This window comes from Gracilinanus agilis, chromosome 1 (genome assembly GCF_016433145.1).
Source record: "Gracilinanus agilis isolate LMUSP501 chromosome 1, AgileGrace, whole genome shotgun sequence".
In the NCBI taxonomy this organism is placed as follows: domain Eukaryota; kingdom Metazoa; phylum Chordata; class Mammalia; order Didelphimorphia; family Didelphidae; genus Gracilinanus; species Gracilinanus agilis.
The window spans coordinates 634,691,661-634,711,694 of NC_058130.1; the positions used below are offsets into that span (position 1 = coordinate 634,691,661).

At 36.2% G+C, this 20,034-nt stretch overlaps 1 protein-coding gene across 1 annotated transcript in view; it reads left to right on the plus strand.

Annotated features, from left to right (window-relative positions):
- PTDSS1 (phosphatidylserine synthase 1) overlaps positions 1-20,034 on the plus strand; it is a 65,243-nt gene that overhangs the window by 26,784 nt on the left and 18,425 nt on the right. The window contains exons 4-9 of the mRNA XM_044658212.1: positions 1,442-1,566; positions 8,402-8,560; positions 8,795-8,946; positions 10,410-10,551; positions 11,652-11,764; positions 17,024-17,089. Coding sequence (XP_044514147.1) covers positions 1,442-1,566; positions 8,402-8,560; positions 8,795-8,946; positions 10,410-10,551; positions 11,652-11,764; positions 17,024-17,089 — 757 coding nt within the window. The remainder of the gene's footprint in view (positions 1-1,441; positions 1,567-8,401; positions 8,561-8,794; positions 8,947-10,409; positions 10,552-11,651; positions 11,765-17,023; positions 17,090-20,034) is intronic.

Here is a 20,034-nt window from a genome sequence, read left to right on the forward strand (position 1 = left end):
TTGCTCTATGGGAGAAGAGCAGGGAGCCAAATTTGGATCAGGTTGTGTGATCCAAGGTTACTTGCATTGCTGTGCCCAAGTGCCATTGTAAGCACTGTTTTTATTATAGCTGATATCAGAGAAAGAGCAGGGATAGAAATCTTGGTGCTGACCATGGTTGGGGGATTTATTGTTTTTTGTTTTTTTGTTTGTCAGATGGCTGCCATCCATTTAAGAAAAAATGACTCTAATCTTTAGTTTGGAGGGAGTAGTCTAGTCTATTTTTTCACTTTGAGTTTGTATTTTTACCAGAAATAGTTTAAAACTTTTTTGCTTGAAGTGAAAAAATAAAGACTCAAGGGCTTATTTTTATTTATTTCCAAATATTAAATAGTAGATTAATGTAATTTATCTTTCATTAATTTGGTTACTGCCTCTCTAGTACTTGGTCTTATTTTGATCAAGCATTCCTGTCTTCTAGCAAAAATTTTTGAAGATAAATAAAATAATCAGAATAATGTGTTGCTTTTGACTGAAAATAATAATTGAACATATATATGGAGACAAAGCATAAGGAGATGAAAATGGGCAATGAGTCCTCAAGGTATATACATTTTACATCCTTGATCAGTCTTCAAAATTGAGGTATCACTACTTTATCACAATGACAGACATAGCTAAATCTACATGTTGTAAAGTGTTGGTAATTCAGTAATTCTGACCATTACCTCCTGTTTGTATGTTAATTTGAAACTAATCTTAATGTTAATTGGAAAAGAAATTTTAGAGAATCAGATTCAGGCTCCCTGATCCTCCTTCCTACTTGTGAGTTGTTTTGCTTCATTTAATATAACTTTTTGTGATAAAAAAATTTGCTCAGAAAAGTGTCTTTCAATTTTCCATATTCTTGCCAACTATATTTATTTTGATTAGGAAGCTAGAATCACCTTTTTCTTTAAAGCAAATAGGTACTCATCTGCTAATCTTTAAATAATTACTCTTGTTTAATATAGACTTTTGAGACATTGAAGAATCTTACAGAATTCACTAGCTTGTGATAAGTTTGTAGTTAAGCAGTTTAATATAGATATCCCTAAAGAACACTGTCAATCACAGAGAAGAGGCAGGGGAATAACATGGGAAATGTAGTTGATGTTAAAACAATATCTCTATCAGTAGGATACTTTTTGTTAAAAAGAACAGATACATAGTGTTGTGACAATGACCTATATTATGAATAGCAGCATTTTGATTAAAATAGTTTCCATTTTTATTCAAGGTTTAAGGAACCATCATATACATTAATTTTTTTTTAATTTTTAGAATTTAAGCAACATATCAGAAAGCAATGTGTATACATGTTTATGTTCATTAGCTCTGAACTACTCCTTGTTTTATGGAACCAACACAGATATATACAGAATATCTCGAGATTATCTAAATGTTTCTTTGTCTTCCTCAGGTCTCAGTGTGCTCTATTTCCTGTTTCTGGTATTTCTTCTTTTCCTGAACTTTGAGCAGGTAAAAGCTGTGATGTATTGGCTAGATCCAAACCTTCGTTATGCCACACGAGAAGCTGATATCATGGTAAGTTGTTTATTTCAATTCCACAAACAGTTATTAAAAGTGTCTCTATGTGCAAAACACTGTTGGGTGTAGAGATACAAAGATAATATGTTATCAACCCAGATTTAAAGGAGCTTACATTATGATACAGAGGAGAGGTATACTAGTATAATTGGCATATAAGAAGGGATAAAAATAAGTATAATGAACAGGCATAAGGCAATATGCTATGAGGAATATATGGAAGGAAAGATCATTTTCACCTGAGAGATTTTAGGAATTGGAATATGAGAAGACAGGAGAAGATTCATAGAAAGGATGATTCCTGAGTTGGACCTTGAAAGAAGGGAAGGACTTCAATAGAAAATAATAAGATGGATAAACTAAACATAGGCTAAGAGATGAGAATTGGGAGAGGGCCTGACAAGAATGGGAAATGGATAGTATTGCAGTTTAGCTGAAACAAAGAGTGAGTGAAGCAGAGAATAATTAGGTAAATTTAGAAAGATAGTTTGGAATTAAATTATGGAGTGTTTTAAGTATGCAGACCCAGAGTTTGTATTTCACTTGCTATGGAAAACTGCTGAAGGTTGAGTAGTGGCAAGGTTCATTAAGAGGAATACTTGGACAGCTGTGTGATGGATTGGAGGGGATAGACTGGAGGAACTAAGACCAGGTAGAAGTTTTTATAATCACCTTGGCCAAAAAAGATAAGAACTTCAACTAGTGTTTGCAGTGGAATTGAAGAGAAGAGGCTAGAGGCTGATAGAGATTGCCTAAGCAAAATCATTAGGTTTTGGAAACTAATTAAATATTTCCTTTGAGGTAGTTGAAAAATTAAGGTTCTGGGGGCATCTGGGTATCTCAGTAAATTGAGAACCAGGCCTAAAGATAGGAGGTCCTAGGTTCAAATCTGGCCTCAGATACTTCCTAGCTGTGTGACCCTGGGCAAGTCACTTAACCCCCATTGCCTACCCCTTACTGATTTTCTGCCTTGGAACCAATGCAAGGTATTGATTCCAAGGTGGAAGGTGAGGGTTTTTTTTTGCTTTTGCTTTTTTAATTTTATTTTTAATTTTATTTAATTTTATTTTTTTAAACCCTTAATTTCAGTGTATTGTCTCATAGGTGGAAGATTGGTAAGGGTGGGCAATGGGGGTCAAGTGACTTGCCCAGGGTCACACAGCTGGGAAGTGGCTGAGGCCAGATTTGAACCTAGGACCTCCTGTCTCTAGGCCTGACTCTCAATCCACTGAGCTACCCAGCTGCCCCCTTTTAATTTTATTTTTTAGAAAAATTTTCCATGGTTCCATGATTCATGTTTTTACTGTCCCCTTCATCCCCCCAATAGCCGATGCACATTTCCACTGGTTTTAACATGTGTCATCGATCAAGACCTATTTCCATATTATTGATAGTTGCATTGGTGTGGTTGTTTCAAGTCTACATCCCCAATCTTGTCCACATCAACCCATGCGTTCAAACAGTTGTTTTTCTTCTGTGTTTCCACTCCTGTAGTTCTTCTTCTGAATGTGGGTAGTGTTCTTTTCCATAAATCCCTCAGAATTGTCCTGGGTCATTGCATTGCTGCTAGTACAGAAGTCCATTACATTTGATTTTACACACTGTATCAGTCTCTGTGTATAATGTTCTCCTAGATCTGTTCCTTTCACTCTGCATCAATTCCTGGAGGTCTTTCCAGTTCACATGGAATTCCTCCAGTTTGTTATTCCTTTGAGCACAATAGTATTCCATCACCAACATATACCACAATTTGTTCAGCCATTCCCCAATTGAAGGGTATACCCTCGTTTTCCAGTTTTTTTGCCACCACAAAAAGCGTGGCTATAAATATTTTTTTAAAGAAAGAAAGAAAAGGAAAAAAAAAGAAAAAGTTCTCTCCATGATTCTGAGCTTTACTAGGAGGTCAGTGGTGATATTAGTAGGCAAACTAGTTAGGCTAGTTTGTGGGAATTGTGGAAAAGTAGGAGAATTAAGAAATTTAGTTGAGAACCTATTGAGTTTGAGGTGCTAGCAGGAAGTAGGAAATATGGAACTGGACTTCTAAGGGAGAAGTTAGAGAATCATTTGTGTAGAGGTGACAATTGTGGGTATAATTGTGAATACGATTATCAAGGAAACAAGCATGGTGAGAATAAAAGGTGGCCAAGGAACAGAACATTGGGAAAACCCTTTGTAAAAGTAAAAGGATAGTGAGGGACTATCAAAAAAAGATAAAAGAATTTGTAAAGGAGGTAAAAGGACAAATATGAGAGTGTAGTGTCACAGAAACTAAAGAAGAGAATATTTTTGAAGGGATGGACCACAAATGATAAAGATAGAGGGAAAACACTATTGGCTTTGATGATTAAAGAAAGAACAATAATGGTAGAGATCAGTTTGGATTTCAGGGAGTTGAACATATTGCATGAGCACTGCACTGGCAATTCCCCTGGCTCATGGCATCTGGGAACATTCCAAATTCTCAACTGCCATCCCTGTCAGTCAAGGTGGAATCCATTTTATCCCAGATAATGATTTTAACAGCTTTGAAGATTAAAGAAAGAACAATTCTGGTAGAGATCAGTTTGGATTTCAGGGGGTTGAACAATGAGTAAATGGTGATGGTGTGAATCCAAGTTAGTTTAATTTATTCTTTCTAAAACTTTAGAAGCTAAGGGAAAGAAAGGTAGCTATAGAATAGGATGCTAGCATATATTGGTAACATCAAAGTAAGCAATTTTTATACTTTTCAATAGTTTAGGAAATTTTGCTAACTCTTGTGCTTAAGTTGCTGAACTTTCACATATTAATTAGTTGTTTTCTTCATCTTTCCAGTTCGGGTATCTTAAAACTAAGCTACATTTGTATGACCTCCCAAATAGCACATTAAATAAAGAAATGATAGCCTCTCAGGATATCATGTTGTCCCTGTTAGCTATGATTCTATCCCTGTACTTAACATCAGAAATCCAGCTTTGGTCATTTAGAACAATTCAGCATATCATTCTCACTTAATTATTTGTATGGATGCAGAATTGCTTGTAGCTTTTACATTTCTGTCATGAAATTGTATTATTATTCTTGCCTTTAAGTGGCTTGCTTTTGGGCTTTTAATGATAGTGCGATTTAAAATGTGCATTTTTTTTCATTTCTATTTTTGACTGCTTAATATTCTATACCAAATAGAAAAAGCCAGTGTACTGGCTCAGTACCAAAATGGCAGTGGACCCCAAGTGGTCTGAGTGCCATACTGTGCAATGCTGTTATTCATTAGTGGTTTTTTTTAGCACTAAGGAGCAAAATTAAGCATATTTGGATAGAAGAAGAAGACCCTTCCATCGTCTCTAGACACATGATCCCAAGATCCTGGCAGATTTTAATAGTAATGTGGCATATGTGAAAGGGAGTTGGCATGCAATGGTGCTTGAACTCTCTTCAGGCTCGTCTTAAATAAAGTTTTGGACAAGATGAACAGAAGTACAGAAATTAGTGAAATGGAAAATAGGTCATGAGAAAATGATCTGGAATTTTTCATTTAATGAAGTAAAAGATGAAGATTGATTTGCTGTCTTTAAGCAAATAAAATTATGACAATCCAATGTACTTTCTAAAACAAAATATGTTATTATTTATATTACTATTATATAAGATAATAAATATCACAGAATTCCAGAATTTAAAGGGACTATACAATGTGATAAGTGGCTATCCAGCCATTGCTTGAAAACCTCCACTAAGTAGGCAATCATCTCCCAAGACAGACCATTCAGCTTGTGGATGTATCTAATTGAATTGTTAGGATATTTTTTCCTTATATCAAGCCTAAATCTGCATCCTTGCAGTTTCTATTCACTGCTCCTGGTTTTGCCTTTGGAGCTAATCAGAATAAGTTTAATTTTTGTTTCATGAGCCCACCTTTCAAATAGGGTCATAGATTTAGCAATGGAAAGGACCTCAGAGGTCATCTGACATGACACTTGAGGCCCAAGGTTAGCCTTCTTCTTCTATCCAGATGGACCCAATTTTGTTCCTTAGTGCTAGGAACAACACTAAAGAATGGCAGGCTACCAGTGTTCAGGACCTTTTAGTGAAATTCAGGAAAACAATGATAAAACCTTTTTAGAAGCTTCATAGATTTCTGAAAGAGCTAAAGCTAGGTTTTGAAGCCATCTAAGTTGAGTTTTCTTTTTAAACCCTTGCCTTCCATCTTAGAACTGATACTGAGTTATTGATTCCAGTGCAGAAGAATGGTAATGGCTAGGCATTGGGGGTTAACTGACTTGCCCAGGGTCACACATCTAGGAAGTGTCTGAGGCCAGATTTTAACTGAGGAAAATTAATATTGAATTATATTTTTTATTAGCAATATTTCTGTGAAACCAGTTTCCCCAAAGCCTTCCAAGGTCAGGCTGAAAGAACCTGTTTCCTACTTAAGGTTACTCCCAGGCCCCAAGCTATCAAACTGGGCTGTGTAAGGGGGGAAAAGTGGTTTTTGGGTTGGATATATTTAAGATTGGTCGCCAGAGGATTGAACAATTATCAATCCTCAATTAAGAATATTCTCAAGTCAAAATTGACTTTTATGGAAGTTTATTTACAATTGAGAAGAGAGAGAGGAAATAAGGAAATAAGAATCTAACACAGTAGGTAAATTACTACGATCCTCTAATTAATCCAGGTAGATCTAATTAACCCTCAGCGGAGAGTCAGAGGGCCAGAGGCCCAGAGGTGAATGAAGCAGAGTCTATTAAAGGGAAGTTTCTTAAGAGAAGTTCAGGAAGATTCAATCTTTAAATTCACCACGTCGTCTTGTAAAGAAGATATTGAAAGCAATCTCACGAAGGTCTCAGAGTTCCAGTCAGCACTCCTCCATGAACCAGGAAAACTAGAAGACTCTGAAGAGCTCCTTCACCAGAAGACCTTCTTCACCAGAAGACCTTCTTCTTCACCAGAAGACCTTCTCCTTTTAAAGCGATCTCTTATGCATCACTTCCTGTGCCTCCTCCCTAATTTGCGTGTCCAATCACAATAGACGCTTCTCATAGGACTGCCTAGGGGGCAGTCAGTTGATTCAGATTCATCACCCACTCTAGCACATGTGGGTTACAGACCTCCCAAAATTGAAGGTGCTCTCACCTTTGGTGATTAAATCTAAAGATGGGCAGTGTAGACTTAATCTAATTATTACAGCTGGGATTTTCCAGTCTTTTTTTTTTAAGACCTCAAGAGGATTAAAGGCAGGGCTGATAAGCCATGGTAAACTTTGTCTCTTCTGAAAGTAAGGTGGGTTAGCCACCTTTCCCTGGTATTTTCTTTCTTTAAGCTAAAACCCACCTCTCTTATAAAGAAGTAACGTGTGAGTACTTGAGATCTCTTAAATCTTCCTCCTTATTATCTATTCAGAAATCATAGATGTCTTGGGATGGACAAGGGAGAAACTGAATAATGAACTCCAAATTGTTTTTATAGACCAGTGTGAAGGAAGTCCTTGTCTTTGGTCAAATTTAATTATTAATTAATTATTATTTAATTATTTAATTATTGACTAAATGTTATCCTAATGAATAATTGATTTTCTTACCCAAAAACCATTCTCTCAAATATTTTTAATTGTACTACAACCCAGGACCTCCCATATTCAGGCTTTATTCCCTCCAGTGAGTCACCTAGCCACCCCTAAGTCACATATAGCTACCATCTTCTGCTCTTACCCCACTAAAACTTAGCTCTCCTAAATCTTATCCAGGACCAAGTTTTTTATACTTTCCAGAATTATCTACCTAAACTTTGAGCCTCTTCATAGTGGTCATTTGAAGGCAATCATTTTACCTTTGCTTCTAAGCCCAAAGGTTAGCTTTTTATCCAATTGAAATTAAAAACTTCTTTTCTTGTGCTAATTAAAGAGAAATAGAGAAATAATAAGCTGACCTTTGTCTCACTTCAGAATGTTGGCACTCCAATTTATAGCTGATTAAGGCAGAGAAAGGGAACTTTGGAGGCCAAGATAGTTTGTACATAACATAGCTGCAACTTTATTGAAACTGTCTTTGTTGGTTTGACCCAGAGGAGAAGGAGCAAGAGAATTTAATGCAATGCAGACAAATAGAAGAAACTTCATAGATGTTGTAGAAAGACAATTGGTGTTGAAATTAGGAAACCGAAGTTCTTTGATTAGCTGGATGATCTTGAGCAAGTTATGTAATCTCTGAGTCTGTTTGTTGATCTATAAAATTAGGAAAATAACAGTGGCTTCACCAAACTGACAGGGCTATTGTGAAGAAAGCATTTAATAAGCCATAAAGCACATGTATTACTGCTCTGTGTATAACCACAGTATAGAAGTACCACATCTTAAGGATTCTCTAAAAAATATTTTCAAAATACTAAACATTCTATAATGATCAAAAGCATATGATGAGTAGAACCAAATTTCATTGATAGATTAGTGATATTATTTTTCTGTTATAATTCAGTTATTTCTGCAGAGTAGGAAGAATAACAACTATAAACTTCTAAATATATTACTCTTTTCCTAGGAACTTTCTAGTCTCCACTGAATTCCTTCTCTAATGTTTTATTATGGTGTGGGTGTATCAGTGTGTTCTCAAAGGCCCTACTACAAGTCTACAAAGTTTGAAAAGTCATATCAAAGTGAAAAGGTCTCAAGTCTAGGCCACATGATAGAATATATGGCTACTCTCCAAAGATTCATTGCCGAAAAAGTTGGCCTACTGAGAATTTTTTTATCCAAGTGAGGATATTTTCATAAATTAAAAAAATTAAGATTTTACAAGTTCTTTAAAATTGTCAAGTTCCACTATTTCTAATTGTTCATTTTTCAAACTTTGAATAGGAATATGCTGTCAATTGTCATGTCATCACCTGGGAGAGGATTCTCAGTCATTTTGACATATTTGCATTTGGACATTTCTGGGGCTGGGCTATGAAGGCTTTATTGATTCGGAGTTATGGATTATGCTGGACAATCAGTATTACTTGGGAGCTAACTGAGGTAAGTAGGCCCTTAAGTGCCATAGAACATGTATTTAGAAAGATGATAATCCATATTTCCTATGAACTGATATAATCAAATAGACACAATAAAGATTATATTTAGTTCATTTTTTTGGTTTGACACAAATTTGTACCTAAGCATCTTCTATTTTAAGATCTCCAGGTCGTTCTATATTTTATCCTATTCCCCCCCACCACACACACCCCCTTCATCTTTTCCTATGTTCTATAGCTTTTCTTCATGCATCTCCTGCCTAATTTTGCTGAGTGCTGGTGGGATCAAGTCATTTTGGACATCTTGTTGTGCAACGGAGGTGGCATCTGGTTGGGAATGGTAGTTTGCCGTTTTTTAGAGATGAGGACTTATCACTGGGCCAGCTTCAAGTAAGTCTTTTTGCAATTCAATCATAACATTTAATAGTGTGTTGGAGATATGTTGGTATAAGCCTGTCTATTGTCAGTAAATAGGAAGGAACAGGCTCCTCGAAGATAATTCTAAGTTTTCTGTAATAAGGGAAAGTGTAAATGATAGTTTAGAGAAGCTCTTTACTAGAACTAGTAACTGATTCTCGATTTGAATTTTATTCCCTGCCCTTATCCCCTCAGTTTTTTGCTATATATATGCTTTTAAGCTCATGATTAAGTAGTAAAAATAGTAGTAAAAAGGTGAAAAATGGTAATGAAGAAGCTAGGAGCCTAAATTATCAGTTCCTCTTCAACCCATAAAATTGAGTTGGCTGTGTTTTCTTACAAAGAAATATTTGTGGATTATTTATAAAATGTTTTCCATTCTATGCCAAATTTAAGATGATAGAAGGAAAGAGCAAGTCTCAAGGTAATTATTTTGCCCTTAGAAGAAAGCTAGTTTCAGAAAGAAAACACCTATGAATTCTTACAGTAGTAATACTATTTCTTATAAAATAAAATGTCTTGGGGGCAGCTGGGTAGCTCAGTGGATTGAGAGCCAGGCCTAGAGACAGGAGGTCCTAGGTTCAAATCCGGCCTCAGATACTTCCCAGCTGTGTGACCCTGGGCAAGTCACTTGACCCCCATTGCCTACCCTTACCAATCTTCCACCTATAAGTCAATACACAGAAGTTAAGGGTTTAAAATTTAAAAAAATAAATAAATAAAATAAAATAAAATGTCTTTTAGCATATAATAAACTTGCCTTGTCTCATAATCTACTAACCCTTATGTAGTCTTGGACTGGGAATCCTTTATTCTTTGTCCTTTGCTTGGATATGCTTTGATTCCTCATTTTCTAGATGAAATCTAATGCAAAGAAAGCCCTAACCAGGCCTCCAGAAGTAGAGTAGTGGCAGTCTAGGACTATGAGAAGACTCCTATAATCAACTAGGCAGTTCAGGTCAAAGAGAGTAAAAAAGAAGCAAGGTTAAAGATGAGGAATTTGACTTCTCTAGGACTTAGAGGATTTTCTCCATCTCTCCCTATATCTACCTGCTCAGGAAGCAAAACAGTGTCTGGCAATAGTAAATTTCCTGGCATCTGCATCTCTGATTAGGATTGCTCCAGAACTGTACCCTTAATAATGCACTTTCTTTTGATAACTACTAATAGATAAAGACTTTTTTCTGACTTGGCAATAATAACACCTCTATAATGGAGACACCTTTCCTCTGATCTCTTTTTCACTGAAATCTTCAACAAGGTCTTTTTACTTATATTTTCACCATTACACTCTATAGCTATGAGAAAAAATCTAATGGAAAGAAATCACTTCTCCTGAACCTTTGTTGCTGAACAGTTAATATGACTCCTTTTTCCCCCTTCTCCTGCGTCTTTGGGATCTTTACTAGAATATTGAAGCCATTCTCTTCTTACAGAGACATTCACACCACCACAGGGAAAATCAAAAGGGCTGTATTGCAGTTCACTCCTGCTAGCTGGACATATGTTCGGTGGTTTGACCCCAAGTCTTCATTTCAGAGAGTGGCTGGAATATACCTTTTCATGATCATTTGGCAGGTAAAAAAAAAAAAAAAAGAAAAAGAAAAAGTGGGGAGTAAGGATAGGAATTAGTCCTGAAAAAACTTCATGAAATTTAAGTTCATCTAAGTTAAAATTACTATCAGCTAGATTTTTCTGGAAGATAGAATGTTATCACTGTCATCCAGAAAGTAGTGCAATTAAATGAAACCATAAGCTGAGCTTACTTCACATGAAGACTCATATATAGATCTTTAAATTAACAAACTAGAAATAAGTTACATTTACTTGTGAAAGAAATGAGTGTTCTAGTATCCATAATTGAGTGGAGTAGGTATTAGATTATTTTTTATTTGGAGTAATTGTAGAAACCAAAGAACAAAATGGATAGAGTTTTTCTAAAGTCTCAACATGGTTGGATATTTGATTTTGAGACTAATATCTCAGCAATAGATTCTATATGCATTTTGCAGACATCTGAGTAAGTTAATAATTCTCAGTTCCCACCATGGGAAGGCTAAAACTACTAAGTGTGGGGATATCTGGAATCTCTTTGTGTGCTGTTCTTAGTAGAAAGAAGTTAGAGCAGGAGAGTATTATATTATTGAACTTATTCAGATAACTCAAATTAATAATGCATTGTAGTGTTTTTGAGTGTTACCGCGATGTAATGTGACTTGAAACCACATGTTGTTCCACTGCATAATCCCCAAAGGCTTTTGAGCATAAAGGAGGATTTGTGTGCTCTAGATTTTCAATTTTTAGCATAGCCTAATTAGTGTGGCTAACCTTATCAAACATCCTTGTTTTCCAGAGATAGACCTTATCTTGGTTCCCAATTTCACTATACCCTGAGAGCAGTTAGTTGGAAACTAACAGGGAAACCTACTTTCTTCCCCAGGTGCATAACTTAAAAAGTGCTTTTTGAGCACCTAGGCACTATATCGTACCTCTCTTTACTGTGTGTATTTGGGGGTGGGAGGGTGGGGACTCTGTGTGTGTGTGTGTGTGTGTGTGTGTGTGTGTGTGTGTGTGTGTGTGTGTGATTTTTGAAAATCTTCAGGGACAATATCAGAAGAGATTAATGAGAATGTAGCTTTTGCCCTCATACTGTTGACTAATTCCTTCTCCCCTTTCAGCTGACTGAATTGAACACCTTCTTCTTGAAACATATCTTTGTGTTCCATGCAAGCCATCCATTAAGTTGGTGTAGAATTCTCTTCATTGGTGGGATCACTGCACCTACTGTTAGGTAACTTTGCATTCTTTTTTATATCTTTTTTATTCACAAGGTAGAATAATGAGTTTTCACAATAAGTACCATTCAAAAGGATCATGCAGAATCTCAAGGAATGTTTTTTCCTATTTAAACTTTAGCCCTGTGGGAGGCTATGTGTTTAAGAAGTGGGTAGGGCCAGTGGTGTGAGCAAGCTACTGTGAAATCTTAGCCCAGGATACCGAAACACCTTTCTTTTCAAATTCCTTCTTAGTCTCTTAAATATTTCCCATATCACTCTTATAAATCATACCTATAGTAGCTCTTTTTTTTTTATAGCTTTGCAAGACCTATAATTATTAGAATGAAGAACTCCTGAGGTAGAGACCTCCTATAAAGATCTGCAGCTGGTATGCACTTTAGACTTAGTTGTCTAGGCCTTAGGGCACTGAGAAATTATGAGTCTTGCTGAATGTTACACAGCTAGTATGTATCTGAAGCAGGACTAGAATTTAGATCTTTATGACAGTTCATCCACAGTGATGAAATTACAGGTCTTAAATTAGGAGATAGGTAGTTAATCAGCTAATATTTACTAAGGGCCTCCTGTGTGCCAGGCACTATTCTCGTTGGTGGGGATATCAGAAAAGGGAAAAAAAATCAGTTCCTCCTTCCAAAGAACTCATTCAAATGGAGGAGACAACGTGATAAAAACTTATATCTAAATAAGATAAAGATTAAATCAATTGTAGACTCTCAGAGTAAAGACACTAACATGAAGGAGAACTGGCAAAGGCTTCTTGCAGAAAGTGGCACTTTAGCTGAGACTTGAAGCTTCCTAAAGAAGCTAGGAGGCAAAAAGTTGTTGTAGGCTTGGGGGACTGACATTGAAAATGCTGATCCTCAAAGTGATAGTGAGCCACTAGAGTTTATTGAATGAGGGAAAGTTGGGGGAAAGGTGACATAATCAGATCTGAACTTTAGGAAGATTGGTTTGAGGACTAAGTGGTAGATTTGCTGAAGTAAGGAATAACTTGAGGCAGAGACCAACAACTATTACAATAATCCAAGTGTGAGAAGATGAGGGTTTATATCAACATGGTGGTAGCATCAGAGGAGAAAAGTTATGAAAATAGCAGTAGCAGGCCTTGGCAACTCCTTGGACCTGGAGTCAGAGAGGAGGACTTAAGGATGATATTTAGGTTTCTATAGTGGGAAGATGGTGGTACCCTTGATGGTAATAGAGACATTAGGAAGGGAAGGGATAGGTTAGGGTGAAAGATGAGTTCACTTTTGAACATAATGAGTTTAAAATGTCTGTGAGACATCCAGTTCAGGATGACTTATTGGCAATTGGAAATGTAGAGATTAGAACTAGATAAATAGAGGTGAGAATCATCTGTGAAAAGATGGTAGTTGAATCCATGAGAGCTGATGATATCACTGGTGAACTGATATAGAGGGAGTAAAGAAGAGGGTTTGGGATTGAGCCTCAGGACACCTACACTTATCATCTAGTATGTGTCTGATGATCCAACAAAGGAGACAGAGAAGGAGTGGTCCAACTGGATAGAGCAGTGTCAGGAAAACCTAAAGAGAGAATAATATCAGAAAAAAAGTGATTAATTGTGTCAAATTTTACAGAGAGGTCAAGAAGAATGAGAATTGAGAAAAAGCTAGAAGTAAATGAATATTTATCTTTTTTATTATATTCCAAATTTTTCAAACTTTTGAGTTCCATTTTGTAAGTTTCTTTCAAATTTCCTTTTTTGTTGTAGTAATAATAGTAATTTGTTTCTATACCTCTTTATGGTTTATGGAGTGCTTTTCTTAAAACAACTGTCCTACAAGATTGCAAAATAGGCTTGACCTCATAATTGTCTTTTGTGCTTTTAGGATAACAGACAAGTAGAAGAGATGATAGGTAGTGGACCTTTGAAACATTTTTTTCCTGTTTTATACTAATTATGATATCATAAGAACATTTTAATCAAATTAGAAAAATTCAACAGCCCTTATTGAATTTTAACATAAAAATAACCATGGCTACTTAACAGATCCTTCTTTTTTGTACCTTTCTCATTTCTTCCTCTATTGACTCATGGATTCAGGTCATATCAATGCAATTGTCACTTTTTTAATACTACTTTCATCATTTTTCCTTTAGAAATTTCCCTATTTCCTTATTATGGTGAACTTAACAATTACAAACTAAAAAAAATTCATTATCAAAAACTTATAAGAAAGAAGATTGTAAATCATGAATTTCTGTTATGTTCAGTATTTAAGAGTAACAGAATTTCACTATTTGTCCCTCTTGCCCTTTTTCTTTACCTTTTTCAACCTATTGATGCTTTTTTTTTTTTGGCACATCTGCCATTCCCCACCAACCTTTAATTTCTCCTCTACCTTTCAAATAAAAGCCCTCTCTTATGACAAATATTTATAGTCAAACAGAACAAATCATACTGACCAAATCCTGTGCCCTCACTCCACTTTAGGGTTCTTAAACTTTTCCTTTTTAATTACTTTATGATATTCCATGTTCCATTTCTATAAAAATATTAATCACTTAACTGTGTTCAAGGCACTGTGCTTAGTGCTAGGAATACACATACAAGCAAAAAGACAGTCCCTCCTGTCAAGGAGCTTAGATTCTAATGGGGGAAGATAGCACATAAGAGGAAGAAGAAATAGGGGTTGGAGGTGAAAGCACAAGTTATGATACCCAGCTGGGACATGGTGGGAAAAAAGTCCAATGTATAATTTGAAAAAAAAATAGATATGGCTGGCCTGGGAGCCCTCCTTTAATGGAGATTTTAGAACAGTGATGGCAGACCTTTTAGAGACCTATTTTCCACCTCCTATCCCCCTGACAGGGGAGGGAGGAAGTGCTCCCATTGGGCTGCTGGGCGGAGAGGTGGATGAAATAAGGAATGTCCTCAGGTACATGTAGAGAGGGGGAGAGGAGTAATCCCAGCACTCCACTCCCCTCCAGCTCTGCTACCAGTGAGCTGCCCACTTTATCCCAGACAGCTCCATCTGAGACCCTCTGGCTTTTTCTAGTAATGAGCTCTGGTGGGTGACAGTGCATGTGCCCATAGAGAGGGTTCTATGTGTCCTCTCTGGCATGCATGCTAAAGGTTTGCCACCACAGTTCTAGGATGAACCATCCAATCAGAAGGAGAGGCCACAGGAGTAGAAAATATTTATATGTGAATTCCTTGTATGTATAAGCTTTCAGGATTAGAAAGTTTCTGGGACACAGTAGAGAAAGTCTAGATTACAGTCTGGCTAAATTTTTTCCCATAGATAATCCTATAAAATTATTTAGGCATATTCCCTACAGAAGGCATATTGGATCATATGGTCTGACCATTTTTTAAATTCTTGTTCTGTTCTTGTTAAATTCTTGTTCATATTGTTCTCTAAAAAGAGTCCACCAATATTTAGTGTCTCTAGCATTGAATTATGTGAACATATTCCCCCACATTCCTGCTAGCATTGAATTTTTGTTCATTTTTGCCAGTTTGGCGAATGACTCAAGGTCATGTGTATATGCATATTTTTGATGATTGGAAAGATTGTTTTTTGGTTTGAATATCTTCTTTTGTAAATTGTCTTTTCATAGCCTTTGGTCATTTCCCCATTGTTATTGCTGTAAATTATTTGTGAGTTTCTCACAAATTCTAGCTTTTAGGTTTTTATTTGATTAGTTTGCCACACATTTTTTTCTCCAAGGCTCTTTTAGAACTGTTTTTAATTTTAAATATTTTCATTGGCATATGTTGTTAAATCCATTAAAATCCCAGACTCAGTGTTCATGTCTAATTTAATCAACAGAAATTTTTACTCTGAAAAAAAACAAAACAACAAAAATTCCAAAATAAAACTAGAAACTAAAGTCATCTGAATTCAGTTTTTCAGGAGTCATTAAAATGTGTGCCTCATACCAAGGGATTTCTCTCTATTATTTCAAAATCAGCCTTTTCCTTTGCATCATATGCTGCCTAAAGCAATTGATGATGGTTCAGACTTTGGGGATTATTTAATTAGTTTAGTCATGCAAATTAGCACATGTAGACCAGTACTTAAAAGGAAATAAAGTTGTAGTACCCAAACTCTCTCTTCTTCTAATTTGATTATGTTTTTAAGACAAATAATTTTGAAATCTTCTAGCATTCTTAGTCTTATATGAGGTATAGTTTAAAGGATAATGAAAACTAATTGGTAAATACAATCAGGTAATGAAAATTGGTAACTTAATAAAAACTTTGTTCATTTAAAACACTTTAGAGAGAATGAATTAAATGTAAGGGAAGTTAGGCTTTCAGGCCTTTTTTCTCTAAGGCATGATTTAAAATGGAACCTTAGTCTGGAGTCATTCAGTGGCTTTGAGAACCCCAGACAATGAAATGGTCTTGCAATCTTCTTCCAGTTGCTTCAGGAGCTACCATTTTCAATCCACAAAGTGAGTCCTAGAAGTATTGATTGTAGTTGAATGCTAGCCTCAGCAATCATCTCTGCAGTGAGGCTGAAGTTGCCATCCAGGGGAGCTTTTATTCCTGGAGGCCAAGGCGTGTTTGTTTTGTAGCCAAATAAAGACTTCTGTGATAACAATGTACTCTCATTCATAATGTATCTCTGTGCAAGAGCTCCATAAAGAGCAGGGGTATAGAAAATAGACTAGGCAAATCAAGTCCAAAAGCATTTTTTAAGTACTTTCTGTATACCAGACACTGTGCTAATTGCTGGGAATTTAAAGAAAGGTTAAAAAAAAAAGTCCATGTCCAGAAAAAGCTCACAGTCTTATGAGGGAGAAATACCATGTAAATAGCTGTGCATAAACAAGCTACATGCAGGGAAAATGGAAGATATTTAAATTATGGAGAATCAGAAAAAGCTTCTTACCAGACCAATTAGCATACTATTGCCAGAGTCCGGGCATGAGGTGATGAAAGTCTGTACCAGGGTAATGACACTATCAGTAGGAGAGAAGGAGACCTCTTTGAGAGACATGAGGAAAGGCAGATAGACGGATTTTGGCAACAGTTTGGCTATGAGGGATGTGAGTAGAAGGAGTAGAGGATGACATCTAGGTTGTGAGTTAGGTTGCTTGGGAGGGATGCTGGTTCCCTTTGCTCTATAGGCAAGATAATAAAAAGGAAGGAAGGACTCAGGGAGAGCTTTGAAAATGTGGCTTTTTAATATATTTGTTCTTTCAACCATATAGTTATACACTATCTCCTCCTCAAGGAGCTTCCAGTAATTTCAGACCTCATTCGCTTCTTTCAGACAATACTATGCTTACCTCACTGACACACAGTGCAAACGAGTGGGAACACAGTGCTGGGTATTTGGGTAAGTATTCTACTTTCTTGAGAATCTTATAAAATTAGAAGAATGGGGATGTTTTTAGCATTTCTGTAAAATTCTTTGCTTACTTTCTGATGTTATAGAAGATATCTTTACTCAGAGGGAAGTAATTTCCCTCCAGAAATTAACTACTTTGGAGAGAATCCCCCAAAAAAGCATCATCTTTTGTGCTTTCTATACGATAGTTTCATTAAGATAGTTGATATAAAAGGAAGGGGAACAGTCCCTTTAAATTCAGACTATGAAACTAGAAGATACATTCCAGGTAAAAATTGGTAGTTAGTTTCTTTTAAAAATGAAATAAAATACAAATTCCTTTTTAGTATTACTTGAATTTTCTCAGCAAGAATGAACATTTTTAAACAATTGATTGACATGTGATAAAATGTGATTTTAGTCTTTTTTCTGGCAAACAGAAACAATTTCTTTACTGTCCTTCATCTTTAATATGGCAGGATTGGACTTGAAGGGCCTCTGAGATCCCTTTCAGCTCCACCTCTGTGATTCTGTGAAATATGTTGGTATCCATTTATTCACATGTTCTTGCCCTTTGTTTAAGGCGTTTTCACTAGGGCATAATATGTTTTTCATATTAATAACAGGTGATCATTTAGATCCTACTATCTATTATTGATCATTTACAGATGAAGAAAAGTATTAAAACTTTCTTAAAAATTAAAAAGAAAATTGAAAAGATTTTGAGTTATTGCATTGAATTTTAATTCCATTTCCATAGGAACAAATATCAGTCTCACTAAAATCAAATGAGTCTCCACTTCAAAGATCTTCTGTAGCAACAATCAAAAGAGCAATAAGCTCTTAGACATGGTAAGCTGAGAGCAGACAATAAAGCAGTTCCTTCAAATCATTTTAGGAATTCTTCCTAGAACTTTTAGGAAACTAAATGTCTTTTCAGTAGCTGAACAGACAACACTGTAATGTTAGTTTCTAAAATCCAGGCTGAGGGTGCATTTTGGATCATCTGTAATGAGTCTTTCTGTGACTGTCAGTCTTTGTCTATGGTGGGTCACACTCTGAAGCATGAATCAGGGTACTCTGTAGCAGAGCCAGAGATTTTCTATCTAGTTTTTTCTTCTTAGTCTCTCCTTACTCCCAGGCCCCATCTCCCTGCAAGTACTATGCAGTTAAGAAAATAATTAAAGTCCTTGGGACTGAAATAATCTCAATCTATTTCAAATAGTTTTTAAGTGGATAAGAAGCCTAGGCATGGGATGCCAGTGCCCATTGGATCACTTTGGTAAGTAGAATTGGCACTGTAGGATAAGCCCAATGCTAAATTTAAGACATGGGCTGCCAACAAGTATCAAATTCCAGAAAAGGTTTTGGTTGGTAGAGACAGCCACTAGGGAAGGCATATGGGACAGCTCAGAAAACAAAAGGAAGCCAGACACTCAAGGCTGTGTAGAAAGGAGGAGGAGGAATAAAGTGTACTGGAAACCTAAGGATCTGACTGGGGAGGCAGGAGCTAGGAGCGTTAGCAGATCTCACTGGCTGATTCCTTTCCTTTGGATTACCCTTTCCATTTTCCTCGGTAGCTGGAGCAAGTGTGCCCATTCCAGGCCACAGAGTCCACTTCCTCTCTCCAGGTTGAGCATTCTGTGGTTTCCAAGAGCCAAAGCTATGCTAGAGGCTGACTTAGAATTGGCACAGTCCAGGGGATTCTACCTATTTAATTAAAACAAAGCATCAGGAAGGCCTGTGATAGGTATTGACTCAATGTGATTTTGCCAATTGCTCTGAATTTCAAAGGGAAGAAATCCAGTGATCTGGAATAACTAGCTCTTTCAAAGTAACCAAATACCTTATCATCACTGAACATTCTGGGAGGTTTCTATCTTTTTACTCTTATTTAATATAGTGGGAGTAAAGCCACTAGGGACTTTGCTTCTGATGTCACACTCAGCATACCATTCAGAACCTATTTTACAAACAGTTTTAGGTGAGGATTTGGGAGCCATGTACTTGTCAAACCTTAATTAATATAGGTGTCTTAAGGGAAGGTTAGGGAGGTCACTAACTTTCCTTGGGGCAAAAGGGCAAAATCTTGATTTCTTCAGTCTGACTGAATGCTATAACAGCAGAGATTCAATCCTTCTAACCTTTGGGGTTTTAAAAAAACCAAGATACTCTACAGTGATCCCTCACCTATGGTGAAAATCCATGAAGTAGTGGTGTTTTATTTATTTTATTTTATTTGTGTGTGTGTGTGTGTGTGTGTGTGTGTGTGTGTGTGTGTGTGTGTGTGTATTTTTTTTTGTTTTGTTTTTGTTTAAGGCTTTATAAACCCTTCCCACTCTCCTATAATCCTTTTCCACACTCTTATTAACCTTTCTCACACTGTTATAAATATTAAGCCAATCAGCACCTGGGATACAGAATACAGTACTGTGGTTGGCCATCTTTCAGCCAATAGTGTGCCCTGTACAATCTCACATTGGCAAACTTATGCAAGCGGTAGTAGCGCACTGCATTTCCATTGTATACAGTATGGTATTCATCTGCAAAGTTCCATGATTTAACAGAAACTCTGTGATACAGTTAGATAATATTTTTTAATAACCTGCGATACAATGAAGCCGTGATAAGTGAATCATGATATAGTGAGGGACAACTGTACTCCCAACTTGGAACAGCTAAACATTCAGACAAGTTTTTGATCTTTCACTGTGGACTCTTCCTTTCACTGTGAAACAAAATTCACCAAGCTTTAAATTATTTGTTTACTTAGGCACATACACTGGTTTTAGACTAGCTTGACAGTCTTATGATGAATTGTTACATTGTATTTCTTGGCACAAAGAGTAAACTCAGATTCAGAAATTTGTATTTGTTTTTGATTGAGGTCTCAGAGTGAAACTAAAATATGTGGAATTATAACTGAATGCCTCTAAATCAGAATCTTCCCCTAA